Below are 23,020 nucleotides of genomic sequence, written 5' to 3'. Positions count from 1 at the left end.
TCTCAAATTATGAATTCTCCCCACTCTCACTTAGCAGACCATTATTGGAAACTTTTCTCAAGTATCATCTTCTCAAAGCAATAAAATAAAATTACACTTAAGTAACAGAGAAAATGTGTAAATTTTTAAAATAAAATTTTTAAACAAAATGTTTTTTTGTTTTTTTTTAGAAAATACCAAATATAAATACTTTTTGCTGAAAATATAAGAATCTAATCATTTTCCAGGAAAAATATAAAATCAAAATTTCAATAAATAAAATAAAAATATTAAAAAATAAAGAATAATATCCGCACTGATGCAGCAGGGGTGCACCTATATTTTTTTTGTCAGGCTAGACGCTCATGGACCCTCTCTCTGAACGAAGGACAGCGTGAAGCAATTTAGATGCTGCTCAGACTCTTCTTGTGTTTCTTACTAGGAAGTTCTGACTCTCCAGTAGCTTTGCCTGGTCATAATGAGACTTTGTTTGTTCATCTTCAAGACTCTCCATCCCTGGTGCAACTTAGACCTTCATGTAGTCCATTCTCTCTGTGCTTATGTATGTGATTTTAAAGTGAGAGAAGCTGTGTCATGCGACTCCTGTGTGAACTGCTCTGCATGTTTCTCATTCAAATTGTCAATATCTCAGTGAGCTGAGTGTCTCCAAGAGAGCTCAATTCTGTGTTCACAGATTCAAGAACATCCTTGTCCTGTGGTGTTAGAGCCAAATGTCTGGTCTTTTTGTCGGCTTACAGAACCGGCAGAGCTTTCTTCTGCTCGATATGAACCTGTCTTGAGAGTCCTGTATTGTTGGTGTCTCAGTGATGGAGCTTATGAGCACCATCAACACCGGAGTACCTCAGGGCTGTGTTCTCTCCCCACTGCTGTTTTCCCTCTACACAAATGACTGCACATCTAAAGACCCAACATGTCAAGTGCCTCTGGTAAAAGATTCTGCCAAACTAGTTTGAATCAGAAAAAATGGTTTGATGATAACAGAATTTCACTGAATTTAAGTAAAATAAAGTTTATAATGTTTAGTAATCGACAAAGTAACAATAAAGTTAAATTAAGGATTAACACTGAGGAAATAGAAAGAGTGTATGAAAATAAATGTTATAATTGATCATAGATTATGTTGGACACCACATATTAATCATGTAAAAACAAAAATGTCCAAATCTATTGCAATATTAAATATAATAAAACATATTTTACGTATATCATACATACAAAAATAATATAAATTCAATGTATGTTACAAAATAAAGCTATAAGGATTGTTAAAAGGGCTGATTGTTACGAACCAACAAACTATTTTTTTATTAAATTACATGTTTTTAAATTTGTAGACTTAGTTGATTCATACACAGCACAGATAAAGTACAAAGTTTGTAATAATTGACTTCCAAGTTGTATTCGGAGGCTGTTCAAAATAAGAGAAAGTCAGTATAGTCTAAGAGGAATGTGTATGTTTTAAAAAGTAAGGGCAAGAACTAATGTAATTTGTCTATTCATGACTGTAGTCTACCACTGATTTGGGCAGCAAATCATGGATGCCATAGCAGAATAACACTCGTCTGATTATATAAGTTTATTGAAATCAAAGGTAGAACTATTATGTGTAATTATAAATATAAACACTGTTATGGCAGGTTTTCGTTAAGTGTAACTTGCAAATGATGAAGACTAGGATTTAAATAATAAAAAAATACAATTATATTACTAAAAGAAGCGTTTATGAATAGCTAAATTTGCGAATCAGTAAACATAGCTAATATTTATTACGAGATATAAACCTTTTCTGCTCAGTTTAATAATAATTGTAATACACAAAAGATAAATTGACATTTTGAAAGGAAACAATGAAAGCATGCTTGAAAAGAAGTGATGCAACAGTGGCGCACACAAGAGCCGCGCTTCGCCTTTGTTTACATGCGTAACAAATCCTTCCGCGAGGGAAACTAGATCTGGACACCTGAGTTTATCGTTAAACGAAGAACAAAATCACGCAAACCTGCTCATTTACTTTGAACATTTGATGAAAACACACAACAGATGTTAAGGATGGAGAGACAGACAGTGGAGCTAAGGGAACACGAGTGCTATCCAGCGGAGGGATACCGGAGAGCACAGCGGCGCAGCTGCGCAGAGCCACTGGACAGAGAATAAATGCTGTAGTCTTGACATATTTCATTTTTCATCAAAATTATCTCGCGTATCGCCACTATGCCGGGAATGATGGACAAAGGGTTGGAATATCTGGGCAAAGGTCGCTTAAATGGGACGAAAAGCCCGTCTAACGCCTCGAATGGGCATTTTTCGGACGAGAGCGGCAGCGACGACGAGCACGGTATAGCCTCGAACACCCCTGCGGAGCTTGTTTATGTATTTTAATTGCTTAAGTTCGAAAGGTCACACATTATTCTTGTTTTCAGATGTGGGCATGCGTGTGGGGTCAGATTATCAAGCAAATATTCCTGAGTTTGATCCAGGTAAGTTAGGGAAAAGCTCTGCATTCTGCCTTTAAGAACCTGACTGACTGTGGTAGCCTCGGTACACCTATCGCGCCTAACAATTAGCGTATAAATCAATATTTTACTTGACTTGTATTCAAGGATTTGGGTTGTCGAATGGACAGTGTTCCTATTTTAAATCTGTTTTTATTTTTAGTGTATGATTGCGGGCTCATGAGAGGCTTTTAGTGAAAGGATGTTAGCTTTCTCGCTTAGCCACTCTTCAGCTAATATACTCAGTAACTTTGACATGTGATTAAATGCGAGTCACTGTTTAATCTTGGTTTTTGTTCGTTTATAAATACGCTACTTAAACAGGGGAAACGTTTAATAACGTGTAAAATTTCCTAAAGCGATAAAATAGCAGTTTTGTGTTCAATTCAATGATAAGCTGCCTTTAACAAACAATTGAGAGTTTACTATTGTCCACTATTTTAATATTTACTACTGTAAAGCTGCTTTGACACAATTTGTATTTGTTAAAAGCGCTATATAAATAAAGATTGTTCAGGACTTAAGTGAAAATGCCATTAATTTGAGAAAGACGCACAATTGTGAACCGAGTGTGATTTAACTCTCAAATAACTGCAACACTAAATAAGGGTTTTTAAATAAATATTGGTAATACTAAAACTTTATCAAATGAACAGTGAAATTAGTGTAGTTTTAAAATCTTAAATCCTAATTTTGTATTGTAATTTTGTAGGCTCCACAAAATACAGTGATAAAGACCATGGTGGCATGTTGGTTTGGTCTCCGCATCACACAATAGTTGACTCTAAATGTAAGTATTAGCAACTTTTTATTTTTTTTCTGCTTAATTTTTCATTGTCACAACATCATGCATTTTTGTGTACGTGTGTGTGTGTATTATTTTTTTCTTTTCAGTGGATGAGTACATTGCAATTGCAAAAGAAAAGCATGGATATAATCTTGAGCAGGTGAGTTACGAGAACACAGTCCTCAAAGATGTCGTTGTTGTCAATGTTTGTTAATGTATGGATGTCCTCTGTGCTCCACAGGCTCTCGGCATGCTCTTCTGGCATAAACACAACATTGAGAAGTCCCTTGCTGATCTGCCAAACTTCACCCCGTTCCCTGATGAGTGGACGGTGGAGGACAAGGTGTTGTTTGAACAAGCATTCAGTTTTCATGGGAAGAGCTTTCATCGGATCCAGCAGATGGTGAGTCATCACTGCTAGTATTACTGCCTTCAAATTAAGAGGCTTAATCTCATTATAAATGAGTCTAGGTCACATATAATCCCAAAACTAGAAAGAGAAATAATATTTTGCATAAAGAAAACAAAAACGTTTAGGAAAATTTCCCAACATTTTACCAACAATTTCACACAACCATGATGCGGAATTCACTTTTTTTACTATATTACATTTAGGTTTATTACAATTTTCTTATGCTCACCTAGGCTGAATTTATTTAATTAGAAATACCGTAAAAATATTAAAGGATGAAATATTACTTCAATTTAAAAGACTTGTCCATTTCAGTTTATTTGAGATTCTGTGATGTAAAAATCATAATACTGTAAAATGCAACTTCTCTGTTTAAAGGTCCCATGGCATGAAAATTTCACTTTGAGGTTTTTTTAACATTAATATGAGTTCCACTAGCCTGCCTATGGTCCCTCAGTGGCTAGAAATGGCGATAGGTGTACACCGAGCCCTGGGTATCCTACTTCTCCTTTGAGAAAATGAAAGCTCAGATGGCCCGATCTGGACTCTTCCCCTTATGTCGTCATACGGGGAAAGGTTACCTCCCCTTTCTCTGCTTTGCCCGCCCATGAGAAAATGAGCTACGACCGTGCGAGGAGAGCACAAATTTTTTTTTTTCCCCTCGAGAGACATCATGGCTTGCAAACGAGCGAAGCATGGCAGTTGCTCAGAGCAACATGAAAAGCCAACAACGTAGGCTAGCATTAGCTACATGATGATAACTGTAACAGCGTACATAAACAAACCAACTAAAGTACCGTATCCAGTGTTTCACTTGTTCCAGTGAGACTTGTGGCGGCAGGTGACGTCTCATTAATTTGCATATTTATGACGTCATTGCTCAAGTTTGCGTTCAGACGAGTTTTGGCACTTCAGATCTTCTACCTAGATCAGACACACCCACCCTCCACCTTGCCCCGCCTCTCTCCTCCTCATTAGCATTTAAAGCTACAGACACAGAAATGGCACGTCTAAGGAAAGCTCATTGTGGGACTGGCTCGTAGTGGCTGAGATTCTGCACCAAGGAGAATTTCGGGAACGAGACTTCAGATACAGTACTAGGGACCACTTAGGCCTATATAAAAGCATCCAAAAAACAGCATGTCATGGGACCTTTAAATACTATATTTGAAAATGTAATTTATTTGTGTGATGCAAAGCTGAATTTTGAGCGTTTTTAACTTGCGGTCACACTAGACAAAATGTAAAAACACAATCTATCCACTTTCCTACAACACTGCAGTTTTAAATGTATGTTTTAATTCAGCTGCGAGGGACGTATTGATCTGTTGGTCACACGGTTTCACATGATATGAATTTGCAGGTCAGATTTCCCCGAACTTAAAGTTTGGAGCGCAGTGAAATGTGAAACTTCACTTGAACTTGTGTTTCTGCTCTCCTGCATTTGTATGCGTATGAGTGGAAGTCGAAGGAACGAGAAGTGTAGTGTTACTGCACCCTTAATCCAGTCTTTAGTGTCACATGATCCTTCAGAAATCATTCTAATATTTTTCTTTCAAGTAAATGTTGCGCTTTTGAACTTTAATCTTTTGCCATTTCTGCTTTCTGTTCATTAAAGATTCCTAAAAAAATGCATCATGGTTTACAAAATTATTAAGCTACAAAAACAGTTTTACACAAGATACAACATTATACTGCGCATTAATTACTGTGCACCAATCATTTCTGACTGAGCAGCAAATCAGCATATTAGAATGATTTCTGAAGTATCGTGTGACACTGAAGACTGGAGCAATAAATGCAAATACTTAAATACAAAACAGTTATTTAAATTATATTTAACAGTATTAACTTGCATTTTTGAATAAATGATTGCAGCCCTGATTTCTTTCAAAAACATTTTATTGCTAAAAAAAAGCCTTTTTTTTTTTTTTATTTATTAATGTGGTTTTATTTTGGTATAAATTTATTTTTGTGAGTCATCAGATGCATCATTAATTACAATCTTATATTTTATACCTCACTAATTCTTGAATTTGATAATTGATTGTAGTTGCCGGACAAATCCATATCCAGTCTTGTGAAGTACTACTATTCGTGGAAAAAAACGCGATCCCGGACAAGTCTAATGGACCGGCAAGCACGAAAGCTGGCAAACCGGAATAATCACGATGAAAGGTCGCTTATCCATTTGATCTTTGAGCTCATTTATGAGCTGACTCAAGTTTTTAGTGTTTCTGGTCTTTTGATTTTTGCCTTTGTCATAATAGTGAGGAAGAGATGGAAGAAGCCAACCCCGTTGAGGCCAACGACAGTGATTATGACCCTACAAAAGAGGCGAAGAAGGAGGTAATGTGATTTTGTAATAAATACACATTCAAATTCTTTCAAATATTCAGAAGTATGTTAAAGGTGTCTATTGGTTCCTTTATATTTCATCTGTTTTCAGTGTCTCAATGCAGTGATTTGTTTTTCCCCCTGACAGAGTCATGCAGAACCTCAGACGCTGAGCTCCAAGATTGGACTGGGACGGAGAGACCACCAGACCCTGCAGCACCGTCACCACAGCCAGCGGTCCAAGTGCCGCCCGCCCAAAGGCATGTACCTCACACAGGAGGATGTGGTGGCCGTCTCCTGCAGCTCCAGCGCCGCAAACTCTGTCCTGCGTCAACTCGACACGGAGCTGGTGTCTCTGAAACGACAGGTACGGCCAGGAATCTCCAAAAGGTTAAAAAAAAAAAAATATTGGGGAATAAATCATTTTGGAATTAATGTCCGTATAAGCCTTTGAATATAATTTTTTAATTTTCTTAATTAGGGACGCTCATTATAATTGGTTAACTGTTAACCAACAGTAAGAACTGGCCGATTAATACAATGTTAAATGGTTTAAAAAGCTGTCGTCTTGGTTTCTTTTCACGCAACACAAAAATACACCGAAACTGTGCATGCTAGCCTACTTGTTGCACAGGTTGTTTACCTTCGTTTTGTATATTTATGAAGTAGAAATATCTGGTGTAGGCTATTTATTCATTATATATAGCCTAGGTTTATTATGTTTTTCTCCGCTCACAGAAGCGCTGCAGGTGCATGATGTGGTGTGACCAAGTGAATCCTCATGTTCTGTTGTTTACTGCTTATTGCACATGTAAAATTAATCCCTGGAAAACAAATTTGGTATTTTTAACGGGTCACAGACACTTATCCTTTCCAATTTAATTCAGTTCTGAATTAAAATAATCTTGTCGGTTAACGGTTAATAATCAGTTAACAAGCGCCAGCTGTTGGTTAAGAGAAATGACCGAAATGAACTTCCCTATGTTTAATATTCTTTCTTTTAGGTTCAAAATGCCAAGCAGTTAAACAGTGGACTTAAACAGAAGCTTGACGATGGAATTGATGAATTCAGACTGCCTGAGGTGACTCATTTCTGCTCGAGCTTGTTCTCATATGCACTTTAATCCGAAGTGTTCGTTTTTGTTTGCATATCGTCATTTTGCTAAAAGTTACATTTTGTTCCAGTGCACCCAAAAAATTAATGCCCGCTGGACAACAGATGAGCAGCTTTTGGCAGTACAAGGTGAGTAAATGGTTAATGGCATCAGTTTGTACCAAATTTCATTCACAACATCTTTTTTCCTCGTTTAACTAGGAGTACGAAAATACGGGAAGGACTTCCAGGCTATTGCTGATGTGATTGGGAATAAAACGGTGGGGCAGGTGAAGAATTTCTTTGTGAACTATCGGCGGCGCTTTAACTTGGACGAGGTGCTTCAGGAATGGGAGGCGGAGCAGGGAGTTCACACCCCCAACGGAGACGGTGCCAACTCTGGTGAGGATGGAAAGAACAGCAACATCTCCTCAGGAAAGAGCACAGATGAAGAAGAGGAAGAGGTAAGGGTGAAAACTGTAAAGCCTCTCATATGAAGTAATAGAAAAAAATAGTAAATTTAAACATTATTAAGTCTATAGACACAATGGGAAAAAAAAATTGTGTATAGTCTCTGCTGTTTTGTTGTTGTTCCATCTAGAGGTCGTGGGACCCGACTAGATTTCTTGCGACGTGGGATTAAATTCCCAAATAAAACACTGTAGCGGTCGGTAACTCTGGTGTAATTTGAATGGGAGCGGGCGGTCTAACATTCTTTAACGCTTTATTCTTATTGACCACCGGTACAGCCTGCACTCAGGACTGTTATGCACGCATGAACCAGTGCTTTCTGCGTCACGTGTCTTTGCGAGCAACATGTGCATAACGGTCCTCAGAGCAGACTGTGCCGGTGGTGAATATACAGTCCTCAGACAGAACAGGCAGGCTGACGATGAGTGACAGAGCAGGATAAGGATGGAGCAAAGTGGCTGCGCTGTCCTTGAAGAACGTTCAACTCTGTTTTGTTTATATTTTGCATGGACTATAATTTTAAATGAAATGTCGTATTTATTTTTTTCTCTGCGACACTTTTCCTATTGTGTTGTAAATGTTAAACGAGTGAATATATCGCGGGAGCGGGTGGGTGCGGAATATAACCTCGTGGGAGTGGGACTAAAAAAACAGTCCCGTGCAGACCTCTAGTTCCGTCTCTGTAGTTTAATTTTATACTTTGAAACAGCGGCCGGGGCCAGTGCTGCCACCTTGTGGAACAAATGTTTAGTGCATAACAGTTTCAATATGCATGTGCAACAATGTGCATACAAAGTATTCATGGTTACTAAAATCAGTTGGTGCGTGTACAGTACGTGCATGCTTTTCTGATGCCGAAATATTCATCACGTGCAGTGTACGCGTAAAAACTGAAGTAAACTTTGGGCTAGTGCTGTCAAATACCAGTTGATACTGAAATTTTTAAAAAGGTAATTTCCCGCTAAGATTTGAGCGCTGTTGAGCGGATTCTTAAACCCCACTGATCGCTCAACAGAGCGCAGTCTGTGATTGACTACAATGATCATCGCTTCACGCTCTTCACCGAGCGCTCACTCGGAAGCACACAGGAGCGTTTGAAATAGGGCCGCAAGAGAAATCACGATTAGGCAAAAGCTGTGATTATCATGCACATCTTGTCAGTGAAGCACGGTTCTGTGATCAGCTGTAAATCTCCATCTGAAGACCAGAGAAACTCCAAATACGCCCCGCAGAGGTCCAAGAGATCCCTATAGCGCTAGCTGAATAAACAGAAGATTTAACTGCTTTCATTAATTCAACGTGACTAATAAATGCACAACTACGACAATAAATGGATTATCGGAGTTCTTATTACTATTATTATTATTGTGTTTTTCAATATAATGAAGTATATAGTAATGCAATGTCTTTATCACTGCTTGGAACACTATGAAAGATGTTGCGTGCCTTATTCTGTGTAAGAAGCCACATCATCTCACAGAAGGGTTTATTTAAAGTAGCGTCTATCAGTGAATCCCTAATATATCTGCACATAGATGGATCCGCTGATAGACGGTAGATAGACGCTCTTTTAACAATACAGATTGTGTCAAAGCACTTAACAGTATCAAATTGGAGGATAGAGTGTCAGTAATGTATATTAATAAGATTAAATGCTCAATTTTCAGTTAAAGGCATTTCATTATTGAATTCAGTGATGTCATTGTCTAGCTCAGTTTAATTTAAATAGTATTTGTGCAATCAAGTCGACGATATCGCTGGAAATGAAATGTGTCCAACTGAGCGAGCCAGAGGCGACAGCAGCAAGGAACCAAAACTCCCTCTGACTGATAGATTGTTTTTACTCCGTTCTGCCACAGAGTTTTGAATCTCTTCCCTTCCACCACAGTTCTTTGGCTAACGTCGTCTTTAAACGCCTAGCTTTGCCTCTCACAATGTAATAAATGACACCAGTGTTAAGTTGTCTTCACCTTTTTTTTTTTCTCAATCAGGGTCAGGTGACCCCAGCCTCCGGTCCGTCTCCTGTAGCCACATCAGCGTCACTAACAGCAGCCAGCAGCTCCACCTCCCTCAACCAGCCTCCACCGCTTCTGCGCCCATCTCTTCCTGCCACTCCAGCACTACACCGTCAGCCGCCGCCTCTGCAGCAGCAAGCCCGCTTCCTTCAGCCCCGTCCTGCCCTGAACCAGCCTCCACCGCTCATTCGACCCTCCAACCCCCTCCCTCCGCGCCTCAACCCTCGACCCACAGCCCCTGTTCCCATCATGGCTTCAGCCGCGCCGGGCCAGCAGCCACCCACTCTGGTGGGCATCCAGTCCGAGATGCCCCCCTCCTCTCTACACTGATGCGTTTTATATTTGTGACATTGCAGATGAAGGTAATAATTAGTTAGCAGTTCTCATTGTGAATACTAGGAAAAAAATGATTGTTTTAAGCTGTATTAGTTATGTAACTTTCTATTTATTTAAACTGATTTTTGTTATTTTAGATTTGTAATCATGTTGTAACATTGTACTTTAAAGCGATAGTTCACCCAAAAAAATGAAAATTACCCCATGATTTACTCCCCTTCATGCCTTCCTCTGTGTATATAACGGTCTTCTTTCAGATGAGTACAATCGAAGTTACGTTGAAAAACGTCCTGCCTCTTCCAAGTTTTATAATGGCAGTGAATGGCTGTTGAAGCCCATAAAAGTGCGTTCATCCATCATAAAAAGTGCTCCACATGGCTCCAGGGAGTTAATAAAGGCCTTCTGAAGCATAGAGATGTGTTTGTGTAAGAAAAATATCCATATTTAAACTTTATAAACCATAATCTTTAGCATCCGCTAAGTGTCTTACGAGTGGATGACGTAGGCGTAGCGTTAGCTCCGGTAAGAATATGCTAGTCTCACGAGAACCAAGTTGTTTTTTACAGCAAAGGAAAACCCAGTCTGCTCTTGGCCATTCGTCACTTCTATCTCGTAAATGTGCGTACGACAGTTAGAGGTTACGGTTTATAAAGTTTGACTTTTTCTTGCATAAATGCATCAATTCGCTTCAGAAGAGCTTTATTAACCTGACGGAGCCTTGTGGAGCACTTTTAATGATGGATGGATGCACTTTATTTTGCTTCAACAGCCATTCACTGCCATTATAAAACTTGGAAGAGGCAGGATGTCATATACACCGAGGATACCTTAAGGGTGAGTAAATCACAGGGTAATTTACATTTTTAGGTGAACTATCACTTTAAGTCTTTAAAATATTGTGTTCTATCTCAGCACTTTTTTTCTTGTTGTTCCTTAGTATCTATGATGTAACCGCAAACCTCTTTATAAGGGTTTTGTTTGTTTTGTTGTTCATCTCTGTCTGTGATTGATTACTATGTTGTCATTTTATGCGTTTCATATTTTAATATTGGTGCTACAGACCGACAGAAAATCACCTGTCCAAATTCTCTTGCCATCAAAGTGCTCTTAACAAGAAAATGTTTAATCTCATACTTAATTGCTAAGGAAAATCATAGAAAATTCCTAACATTATACCTTTTTTTTTTTTTTTTTTTTTTTTGGTCATGGATACCAAAAACAACCTCAGTCCCTTTTGCGTATAAAATGCTTATTTTCAACCTCATCTGTTAATTAACATTTAATCGGGTTTGTTTATAAACCTGTTTGACTTGCAGAAAAGTGTAAATGGTCCACATTTTCCAACCAGACATTAAGCTGTTGACCCGAGTTGTGCTGTTTAATCAGAATGTGCATGTAGCTTGAGCCTTTTCTACCCCTAAAGAGTGCAGGGTTCTGAACTGAGGATCGGAGATCAGGTGATCATGCTCGCATGCACATCGTTTTCCAGTTAACGTCTATATTCTGGTTAAACCTATGTTCTGAACGAGGTTTACATAATCTACGGCTCTGAATATTACTGAATGCGTGTAATGAGCATTATCAGAATAAACTAATGTACATTATTCTCTTTGGAAGTAATTGTGATGCTCTTGCCATATGTGTCCCTGGAGCACTAAACCAGTCTGAAGTCGCTGGGGGATATTTGTAGCAATAGCCAAAAATACATTGCATGGGTCAAAATGATTGATTTTTATTTTATGCCAAAAATCATTAGGATATTAAGTAAAGATCACGTTCCATGAAGATATTTAGTAAATTTCCTACCGTAAACGTATCAAAACTTCATTTTTGATTAGAAATATGCATTAAGAACTTCATTTGAACAACTTTAAAGGCGATTTTGTTTTGCTCCCTCAGATTCCAGATTTTCAAATAGTTGCATCTCAGCCAAATATTGTCCGATCATAACAAACCATACATCAATGGAAAGATTATTTATTAAGATGCATAAATCTCAATTTTGAAAAATGGACTCTTATGACTGGTTTTGTGGTCCAGGGTCATATTTGTTTTGGTAATTTTAAGCAACTGATTTTTCATTGATGTTATTAATATTACACAAGAACATAAATTTATATCATGAGACTTATTCTTTTTAAAATGCCATTTCTTCTTTGTAGAACGTTCATTTAATTAGTTTTGCTCCAAGAATTATTTTATTTTTTTCCTGAATGGTTTGACTTCTCACAGCTGTATAATCTAGAACGACCTTTGTTTGGATGTGCAGATATTCAGTTGCAGTGTTTTTAAGGTTTGTTTCAAACTATTTTAAAAACTGAAATGCTCATCTGGTTATGGTAGACGGCTAGACCTTGACTTAATCAGAATATGACCAATCTTTGATTAATGCTGGAATATTGTGCATGCAGACAGTCACTGTGTAAACACGTTTCACTTGTGTACAAATTAAATTTTCTTGGTAGTTCCTTTAGAAGATTTTTGAAGTCTAGAACTAGATTTTTATATGTGTGCTCCTTGCACTTACAAAATAATTTTAATGTTTGTTTCAGCAGAAAAAAGTGCTGTTTCTACTGTATGCGGATTGGCTGCATATTGAAAAGTGCTTAATGACGATATTAAGCGCGTTTTCTTATTTTAAAGTTTAAGTTGAGTTTTTTTTTAAATGTATTTTTTAAGAGCGGGTTGTAGGCAGCTGAGAGCGTGGTGGCATTATATGTAAAATAATGAAAAGTCCCTTCTCTAAATGTGTGCCTAAAGCATGTTCATATGTGAAGTGTCACGTGCTTGTCGTATGGAAACATTAAAACACGTTTGAACACAGACTCTAATTTCATCTAGCATTTCTACACTGGAGTGCGTGTTAAACGTTTTCTTTCCTGTTTTAGTTGAAAGATGCATTAAAGTGTGTCTCAGCTATTTCTGGAATATTTAATTTGGTTTCTCTTACTCGTTTATGGAAACTTCCTGCAGTGCACTTTCTGTTCAAAACCTACTATAGCCGAGGCTTCCTTCATGAATATTCATTAGTCTGCGTTCTGAGACGCTCCCTAATTAATATTCATGAGCCGAGGCCTTCGCCGTAGTAGGATTGGTCGTTCCGTTTTCCGTTCGCTTTCATCGCGTGGCAGCGCGCCCAAAATAAGAGGGACGTACTGCGCGCTGAGACGCGTAGCTGTCAAATATATATCTCAGGATTAACTTGTATCCACTGAAACATTAGTCAAAATGAGCTATTAACGCCATCAACCCTCAGGTATGTAAACCCATGCATTTAAAAAATAGATGGTGCTTATTATATAGCTGATGGTGCAAAGCGAAAGTAAATGTTTTAAGATGGTTAACTGAGCTGCTGTTTGGTGCGCACTTTATAAAGCGGTGTAATAGATTGACAGTGTCATGTTGTTGCACTGGGGATTCCCCATATGTTTGCTCTCAGGAACAGCACGCAGTGTGCTTCAATAACTACATCAGATTCATGCGTCCACTCGCTTACTATAATTGGGTCATAATCGCTTTTTAACTATGCAATCATAAATTAAAGTCTCCTTTATTATCATTCTGTTTTGTTGTGTGTGTATATGAGTAGGGAAGATATTAACAATTAATCATTGAAAAGGCTACAGAACGGATATTTGTTCACATTTCTAGTCCTTGTCGTTTCATAAAACTGAGTCGAATTAAACTACATCTGTCAAGCCTGTAACCCCTCATAACTGTGTTTCAAGTCAACATACAGGCTGTTCAAATGAATTCATTTGAGATCGCATAAGTGCATTTATTAACTCAACACAGGATGTATTTGATCTAAAAGTGAAAGGAAGTCTTGCTATATAAACGGTCGAGCTCAGATGCTTCAAGCTTTTAATTATTTTTTTAGCTTGTTATTTTATCATTGTATTGCTTATGGTTACTTGCTTACAAAACAATGAACAGGATGGATATAAAAAGTAAAAAAAAAAAAAAATCTTAATCAGAGGGGGTGGAATGTTTGATCGTGACAAAACCACACACAAACAAATAAGATAAAATAAAATCATCCAAAAAGACTGCTGTATGAGCTAAATAGGAAAAGCAACTGGCTTGAGTTCATGTGATGTTATAAAAGACTAACGGGGTGGAACTTGATATTTGAGGACAAGGAAGAAGATTACCAATTAAAACCATTGTGACCACAAAACCAGTCTTAAGTGTCAATTTTTCGACATTGAGATTTATACATCATCTGAAAGCTGAATAAATCATCTTTCCATTGATGTATGGTTTGTCAACAATATTTGGCTGAGATAAAACTTTTTGAAAATCTGGAATCTGAGGGTGCAAAAAAATCTAAATATTGAGAAAATCTCCTTTAAAGTTGTTCAAATGAAGTTCTTAATGCGTATTACTAATCAAAAATGAAGTTTTGATATATTTACGGTAGGAAATTTACTAAATATCTTCATGGAACATGATCATTACTTAATATCCTAATGATTTTTGGCATAATAGAAAAATCAATAATTTTGACCCATACAATGTATTTTTGGCTATTGCTACAAATATACCCCAGCGACTTCAGACTGATTTCGTGCTCCAGGGTCACATGGTTTGAAACATTTTGAACAACGAAACAATGAAGAAACACTTGGAATGACATTTTTTTTTTCATTTTAGGAGTTTTATAAAACAGGGTAAAAGCTGGCAACCAAACTATTCAAAATTCACTCCATCTTAATTTAAACTTTTAAATGAACAATTGTTATAATATAGTAATAATTTAATATTATATGTAATATCATTGTAAACATAACTTTCGAATAAAACTGAAAACGTGTGTGTTTTGTTGACTTCCTGATACCCGGATATTTGTATTGCAACTTGTTATAGCCAGAAATATTTGAAATTGTGAATGCAAGTAAATATGCTTTAAAATATGTGACCCAGGACCACAAAACCAGTCATAAGGGTCAGTTTTTTTAAATGTAGGTTTATACATCATCTGACAGCTGGATGGGACAAAGGATATATATTTGTCTGAGATACAACTATTTGAAAATCTGGAATCTGAGGGTGCAATAAAATCAAAATATTGAGAAAATCTCCTTTAAAGTTGTTCAAATGAAGTTCTTAATGCGTATTACTAATCAAAAATGAAGTTTTGATATATTTACAGTAGATAAAATATCTTCATGGAACATGATCTTTACTTAATATTCTAATGATTTTTGGCATAAAAGAAAAATGGATAATTTTGACCCATACAATGTATTTTTGGCTATTGCTACAAATATACCCCAGCGACTTCAGACTGGTTTAGTGCTCCAGGATCACAAATGTTGAACTTGGAACACAAAAAGAAATGCTTAATTTAGCCCTTATTGCTTCTTTGTAATATTAGTTCCAGGTGTTATTAGAGGATTTTGATAAATAGATCAACTTCAATGATGCTAAAAACAAAAGAGGAACATGAAATAGAATTGCAGTTCTCAAATGATTTACATATCTGTCGCTGTGTCAGCCTACATCTAATTTCCATTCATTTCACCAGGTTGTCATGGCCACAGAGGAGAACGAGCGTCCCGGCTTGTCCAGTCAGAACTCTGAGCTCATGAAGTCATGGGAGCTGGAGTCCATTCTGACCAATCGCACGCTGTGCTTCGTGTTGCGTTTAGAGCAGCAGTTCATTTGCCCGTCCTGCGGCAGGATCGTCCTGAACCCTCACCAGACGGGCTGCGGGCACATCTTCTGCGCTCAGTGCGTGAGGGCTTACATGTAAGAAACATTCATCAGTTAACTCAATTAAACAATTTGATGCATATCAGCAAAGATGAATATAATTGTCATCTGAAAGTGCATCTAAAATGATTTGGCAATGTATAAACCTTCCTCTTTTCAGTGAAAATGGGGGAAGTTCCAAATGTCCCTTAGACAGCATTCCTATAAAACCAGAAGAGGTGAGAATATTAACATTTTAAATGCGTATTGAAGTACACTTATCGAAAATCTAGCTTTAGTTTCCATTATATTTCAGTGAATGGCAATTCCAATGCTTGCAGGTTTTTCAAGACAACTGCTGTAAACGGGAACTGCTGAACTTAGAGATGTACTGCACCAACGCCCCAGATTGCACACAGAAGGTTACCTTATGCAACCTTCAGGTAAAAGGCAAAACGTGATCTAATATGCTGGAAATTGCGTGTCTGTATCCATCATCCAGAGCTGAGAATAACAATACAATACCTCTCTTTCTCAGGATCATCTAAAAGCATGCCAGTATGAGCGAATTAGATGTTCAAATGTAGGGTGCAATGACACTGTGTTACGCAAAAACCTAACGGACCATCAGAGGAACATCTGCTCCGTCCGACTGGAGTCCTGCCATCACTGCAGACAATCGTTCCTCGTGTCTCAGCTGCCGGTCAGAGCGCTTCCCTCTCTCAATACTGCATACAGTCATCTGAGGTGTGCTTGTTTCTAATCTTGCCTCTGAACTATGACAGGTCCATCAGAAGACTTCATGCCCTGAAATCGAAATCCCGTGCCCCAACAAGTGTCTTCAGATGATCAAAAGACACGAGGTGTGGCACACTCAGATGCTTTACTCTGCTTTTAGAAAGCTGTATTCTAATGAATATGCATCTAGTTTTAAAGTGTTTGCTTACAAACGTAAGCACTAAAATACCATATGCCCGCTTAGGGGCTCCATGAATAGTGCAGTATTTTAATTTGCTTGTTGATCCTCATTGCAGCTGCAAGCTCATGCTGATGAGTGTCTCGAGGTGGAGACTGACTGCATTTATAAAAACTACGGCTGCACATTCAGAGTAAGTAAACACTCATATTTAACACTGAATGTCTTTTTAGTTATGTTCTCCTATTCAATAACTTGCAGTTCAATAAAAGTTTCCGTTTGTCTGAAGCTGTAATACGTTTTCAGATCTTAGCCTTTGAGCTCTGTCTTTCTTTCAGGGTAAAAGAGGGAAAGTGCAAGTTCATGAAAACTCAGAGTTCAGTTCCCATGTTCGGCTTGTTCTGGAAAGCAACACCAAACTTGAGAAACAGGTATGAAACGAGCTGTATAAATGCCAGTGTAAAATCATGGAGACATTATGGTTCATAAAACAATGTTATAAGTACATCCCATTAAGTGCTATGCTTACTATTGCTTAAATAAAAATGTTGTATGTAACACAAATGGTGGTGGTTGTAGGTGGAACAGCTACAGCAGGATATGTTAGTCCAGCAGGGGGAGCTGAAGGACAAAAGCCTTGTGGTCAGTAATCTGGACCGGGACATCACCCTGTGTGACAGCACTCTTACTACCTTACAGGTAAAGACAGTTCTTCAAGGAATCATTTTGATGACAGACTTTGGCTCAAGCAAGAGATTGGTCCACTAGTTAGTCCGGTTATCCAATCAAATGGTCTGTTCAGGCAGTGCCACGTTTTTTGTGTGCATTGAGGATTTATTTTCTGTTTCCATTATAGATTGTGTGATGTCTTCTTATTGGATGAAAAAAAAAATGATCTGCCTCTATTGAGTGCATATCGTTTTATGCATATTTTATTTGCATTTTTATTGATCTATTTTGCCAAATACACGGATATGCACATATATTGTTATATAACAGTTTGTATGAAGGTCAGAGTTGGCTGTATGATCTGTGTTTGTGTGGCAGAGGTCTGTGGAGGAGCAGCGAGTGGGGATCTGCAGTGTTCAGCGTGAACTGAGGGATCTGCGGGGCGTTCTGGGGTCTGAACTGAGTGAAGAGCTCCCGAGTCTTCGGGCATCACTGGACTCCCTCAGACAGCAGGTGGCGGTCACAGAAAGCCTCAGGGAACACCTGGGTAAGTCGAGTCTGATGGGCCACTTGAATGTTGACACAGTTTACTTGTAGAGACCTGCTGGACAAGATGGGTGAACCTCAAAATGCACAATGCAAACATTCAATAGTTGAATGTTGAATTCAGTTGTGCTGTTGGGTTCCTAGATGCATGACCTTGACAGTGGTGCATGAAGGTCCCTGGTTCCTCAGAGTGCACAATCTCAAAGACGTCATGCAGGACAGGTGAATTGTAAATTGCCCATTGGTTTGAGTCACCCATGTGATGCTGGGACAGACTCCAACAACCCCATGACCCTACATGACCTGCAGTTGAAAGCTCTTAATTTCACCAAAAATGTCACTCACCTAGTTCTCACCCCTCAATATGCTGGTTAGGTGTGTTTTGAAGCATGTCAGCGGGTTTAAGCTGGTCTTTAGTTGGTCATGAGGTAGTTTAGCAAGCAAAATCTTGCACATATTTATTTATATAGCACTTTTCCAAACAAGTTCAAAGTACTTTACAAGCAAGAAGGAACCAAATACTTAAACAATAGAGTACACCAAATACAAAATAGAAACAATTAATTTAATTTATAATTAAAATATGAAACATTAAAATGAATGAAAAACAAAATATGAAATATACAAAGATTTTATAGGACATCACAGGAAGGTCAGACTAAAAGAAAAGTTTTTAATTTAGATTTAAAATTCTTAATACTTTCAGCGCATCTTATGTCCTCTGAGGGTTGTTCCAGAGGCGAGGAGCATCACCAAACTGTTTAGTTCTACTATGAGGTACTGTTAGAAGAAAAAAAATCTGTGCAATGCCTTATAAACTAATAAATGATTTTGAAAATCAATACGAAAACTGACTGGTAAACAGTGTAATGACTTCAATACAGGTGTAATGTGATCTCTCTTTTTGGCTTTTGTCAATAATCTAACTGCACAATTTTGTATTAGCTGTAGTTGATTAATTGTATTCTTTAGTTGACCTGAAAGAAGGAGGACATTACAATAGTCATATGCATTATTTTTTTTCTATATTGCTCAAAGAGAGAAGTGGTCTTACTTTGACAATGTTCTTCAGATTATAAAATGCAATTTTCGTAATATTATGTACATGAGCTTTAAAGTTAAATTCCGAATCTAAGACAACTCCTCTAATTTTTTTGCCGCTTGGATTTAATCCCAGTATATTTAGTTTAGGGATCAATTTCTCTCTCTGTGCTTTTGATCCAATAATCTAAACTTCAGTTTTATCTCGGTTGAGTTGTAAGAAATTTTGTGACATCCAGTCCTTTGTGTCTTGGATGCAATTTACAAGAGAATCAAGTTGAACATGATCATTAGGAGACATGGCTACATACAACTGTGTCATCAGCATAACTATGAAAAAAGATCCACTGATGCCTCCTGATAATGTGATTGAAAAGTAACAAAGTTTAAACATAAATAAAGATTAAAAAGCAGTGGTCCTAAAATTGATCCCTGAGGAACCCCACATGATAACTTGTAATGTTCTGACAAGGTATTACTAATAGATTCTGCTAAGGTATGATAAAAATAATTCAAAACAGTTCCAGATAGACCAACATAATCACTTCATCTGTTTATGAGAATCTGGTGATCTATTGTATCAAACACAGCACTTAAAGGGCACCTATTATGCCCCTTTTTACACAATGTAATATTGGCCTTGGGTGTCCCCAGAATGTGTTTGTGAAGTTTCAGCTCAAGATATCCCACAGATCATTTATTATAACATCTGGAAAATGTGATTTTTGGGGTGTGTTTAAAAAAAGATTTGTTTTGGTGTGTATCACTTTAAATGCAAATGAGCTGCATATCCCCGTCTCCAGAAGAAGGCGTAGCGTATACTTCTCTCTGCTATGCATACCTTCAACAATAAACAGCCGGTTAAAGCACCATGACTGAGAGCAAAAGAACCGGTGTTTGGCTGTACATATGGGAAGCCAAATGCACTGAAGTGGGACGAAACAGCTCGATGTTACAGAGCTCGCACTAACCTGTCATTGATGCAGCTCAATGGGCCGAGCTGTGCTACAGCGCGACGCAAACTAATCTCTCAAACATACTGCTGATCAATTAAAATAGTTTGATAACGTATGCACACAAATGAGCTTTTAAAAAGGTGATACCTCCAATCAGCTGGGCAAGAGGTAACATTTTCTTGTATCCAGTTTGGTTTCCTTTTATGTTTGCATGTCTTCCTATCATCTATGATTATTCTACTCTGTTTATTTGCATATTCACTAATTATGAGAAGCATACATGTAAGAGGTTGACAATTAACTGAACATATGTTTAATTTAGTGACACTTTAGTTGTGTTTTAAAATCTTTATTTGAATGTGGCAATTAACAGTTTTATTTTTATACCTTTATTTGAATATGGCAACATATTCTATGAATAAATCTCTGACAGAGCGCCCTCCCTTATCAGCCAATCACTGTGTGCATAGTTAGTAAGCATGCTGATCATGCATAGCAACAAGGTGAACCCCGCCCTTACTCTTAACTTAAGACTTCTCTCTATTCCTTAGTAAATGTTTGTCTCAGCAGCTTTGTGAATAGGTTTTAAGAGAAAACTCTTAGCTAAAAACGTTTACTGCTATTTAGGAGAACTCCTAGTGTTAAGATAAAATGTTTTGTGAATACGGGCCCAGATGTTGGGAGAAAATGAAGACTCTTATCTTCAGTCTTACATCCAAACACAGAACACGGGGATTGCTTACGAGACATTGTTAACGATACAGCAGCTCAAGAGCAGAGAAAATGAAGGACAGCATACAACTATCTGAGAGCAGAAACTATGTCAAAGGCATGGGCGGGGCCTAAGCAATATGACGTCATGAGAACCAAAACAGCAGTACTAGTGAGACTGATTTAATAGGGATTAAAAAATATCACATTGCATGGTGTGTAGGGTTGTGGTCACACACATTTCTGTCCAACTGTTTTCACCATGTAAAAGTTGATTTTGTATAAAAGGTGCCCTTTAAGTCAAGCTGGTCCTGAGCAGGAGCTAACCAGCTTAGGACCAGCACATGACCGGCTTAAACCAGCTCAAACCAGCTACTATGCTTCAAAACATACCTAATCAGAATCTGCTGGTTTGTTCAACAGTAGAGTAGAGTCTTCTGGTAGAGCAACAGTTTGAAGACTTACTATTACTTACTATTGGAGAAAGCATAATGGCTAACTTGGATCACGTGTGTCGTAATAACCAATCACAGCCTTGATGTCATTGAATTTTAATCAGAGTTGTACGACACTCAATCGGCTCAAAACGGATATCATAGGAATGAATGAGAAATGCCATTAGCGGTATCCCACCTGTAGCAAAAAGTCAGTGACTTCTCTTATAAAATGTCATGTTTTCTGTGTAAACTCCAAAAATAGTTCAATCCAAAAGTATTGTTTAGTGTAAAACATGTTGAAGATTAGCTGATAGGCTGTTGATTCATTAAATGATGAGCCGTTTCCTCAGTGTAGTGAAGCTTCTCCTCCATTGACATCCATTAAAAAAAAAGGCCTATGGTCTCCTTTCCGTTAGCATTAGCCATTATGCTTTTTTGGACCAAGTCAAGACAGACTTTTGACAACCCTGGCTTACTGTGTCATGGCCTATACAGGTTTGGAACCACAAGATGAGTGAATTATAGAGTTTGTTTCTGGTCTCACACAGTTCTTTGTGTAAACGGTAACAGTAGAACTGTGTGTGTTTGTGTTCCTCAGGTGCGTTAGAGCAGACGTGTCAGCGTCATACCCGCTTGTTAGACATCCACGTGGAGCAGCTGCAGTGTAACGAGCAGCGTTTCCGCCAGCTGGAATCCACTTCCTATGACGGGAAGCTCATCTGGAAAGTGCGCGACTACCGGCACCGGAAAGAGGCTGGCACCTCGCTCAACTCGACCCCCTTCTACACCAGCCGTAGTGGCTACAAGCTCAGTGTGCGCGCTTACCTCGGCGGAGACAGCTCAGGGAGAGGCACTCACCTGTCGCTCTACATCACGATAATGCGTGGAGACTTCGACTCGCTCTTACCGTGGCCGTTCAGACAGAACATAACATTAGCACTGCTGGATCAAAGCGGCTCGAGGAACCACCAGAGCAGTACTTTCACCCCCGATACCAACAGCGATAGCTTTCATCGGCCAACAACTGATGCTAATGTGGCTACAGGTTTCCCGAAATTCATATCCCACGGCGATCTGGAGGCCCCTCGAAATGCCGTTTATGTGAGAGACGACACACTGTTCATCAAAGTAAAGGTGGACACAACTGGATTAGAGGACTTGTAGCCTGTGAGAAAAATGAATTGTCCCTAAACAGATTCACTGGAGTGTCATTTAAAACCCGCTTGAAGACATTGTTTTGTAGTAGCACTGGTTATTATGTTTACATGCACAGATTTTCATCGATCTGAATCAGTTCAAACCAGCTGAAGGTGTTGAATGTATTGATCGTATGTGCCATATTTATGAAATTTCAGTTTGGATGTGGATGAACAAAATTCTGCACATGAGAACAGTATCGGTCCTAAAACATAACCGTTTATGATACTGATTATTTTTAGCCAAGATCCATGTCTGCTTAATGGTCTTTGTCTTGTCGAAGTGAGTGATGCAGATCAGAGCACACTTGCCAGCAACATGTTGGCTCATAAAGACTTGGGTCATGTTTTAATGCTTAAATAAGTCTATCCCCATATCTCCCTGCACTGCTTTCCAGTCAATAAAGAAAAGCATTTCAAATAGTGTGTCTTGACGCCTGATCGATGCTATCCTCAATGTTTTTTGAGGAAAAAGGACAGTGGTTAGTTTGTTTTTCTGAAGCTCAGTGGTCACCGCTGTAAGAGCCCACCCTAAAAACTGGCTCTGATATTTTTAAACTTTACAGAAGTTGCTTTTATTTTAAAGTTAGTTCAATGGACCGTAAGCTAAACACTGTTGAAACTGCATATCAACGTGCTAAATACAAGATAGATCTCTGCATGGAGCACTGGCTGTTGACAGTCAAAAATCTCACTGGATTATTACAATTAATGGCTAAATGAATGTTTAGAAATGTAAACTGATATTACAGCAAAACCATTTTTTAGCTGCTGAAAATACTAGTGTTCTAATCATTTTGGCCAAAATGATATTTTTATTTTACATTTATTTTTATCAGTAAAGTGACACCTGTAATGTTTGCAGTTGTGGTGATTAAATGAAAAGCAAGCGCATTTCGAAAGATCAT

At 38.1% G+C, this 23,020-nt stretch overlaps 2 protein-coding genes across 3 annotated transcripts; both read left to right on the top strand.

Annotated features, from left to right (window-relative positions):
* The first annotated feature begins 2,113 nt into the window (after window positions 1-2,113).
* Window positions 2,114-12,769, top strand: LOC306874680 (REST corepressor 3-like). Its single transcript, XM_079424886.1, has 12 exons — window positions 2,114-2,335; window positions 2,421-2,477; window positions 3,205-3,282; window positions 3,387-3,439; window positions 3,521-3,682; window positions 5,745-5,869; window positions 5,962-6,040; window positions 6,177-6,395; window positions 7,033-7,110; window positions 7,214-7,271; window positions 7,344-7,585; window positions 9,584-12,769. The coding sequence occupies exons 1-12, from the start codon at window positions 2,212-2,214 to the stop codon at window positions 9,935-9,937; spliced, it is 1,629 nt and encodes a 542-aa protein (XP_079281012.1). The 5' UTR covers window positions 2,114-2,211; the 3' UTR covers window positions 9,938-12,769.
* Window positions 9,895-22,530, top strand: LOC306874679 (TNF receptor-associated factor 5-like). Of its 2 annotated transcripts, none has more exons than XM_079424884.1 (11): window positions 9,895-9,969; window positions 15,474-15,697; window positions 15,822-15,879; window positions 15,982-16,083; window positions 16,179-16,343; window positions 16,426-16,503; window positions 16,675-16,749; window positions 16,895-16,987; window positions 17,136-17,255; window positions 17,604-17,772; window positions 21,515-22,530. In XM_079424884.1, exons 1-11 carry the CDS (start codon window positions 9,937-9,939, stop codon window positions 22,078-22,080), a joined length of 1,683 nt encoding a protein of 560 aa, XP_079281010.1. In that variant the 5' UTR covers window positions 9,895-9,936; the 3' UTR covers window positions 22,081-22,530. The 2 variants fall into 2 exon arrangements, with proteins under 2 accessions (XP_079281010.1, XP_079281011.1); XM_079424885.1 differs by lacking the exon at window positions 9,895-9,969 and adding an exon at window positions 13,046-13,199.
* Window positions 22,531-23,020: the final 490 nt, after the last annotated feature.

This window comes from Barbus barbus, assembly GCF_936440315.1.
Source record: "Barbus barbus genome assembly, chromosome: 9".
NCBI lineage: Eukaryota > Metazoa > Chordata > Actinopteri > Cypriniformes > Cyprinidae > Barbus > Barbus barbus.
Note: the sequence above shows the minus strand (reverse complement) of the source record. Positions and strands in the feature narration are given on the sequence as shown.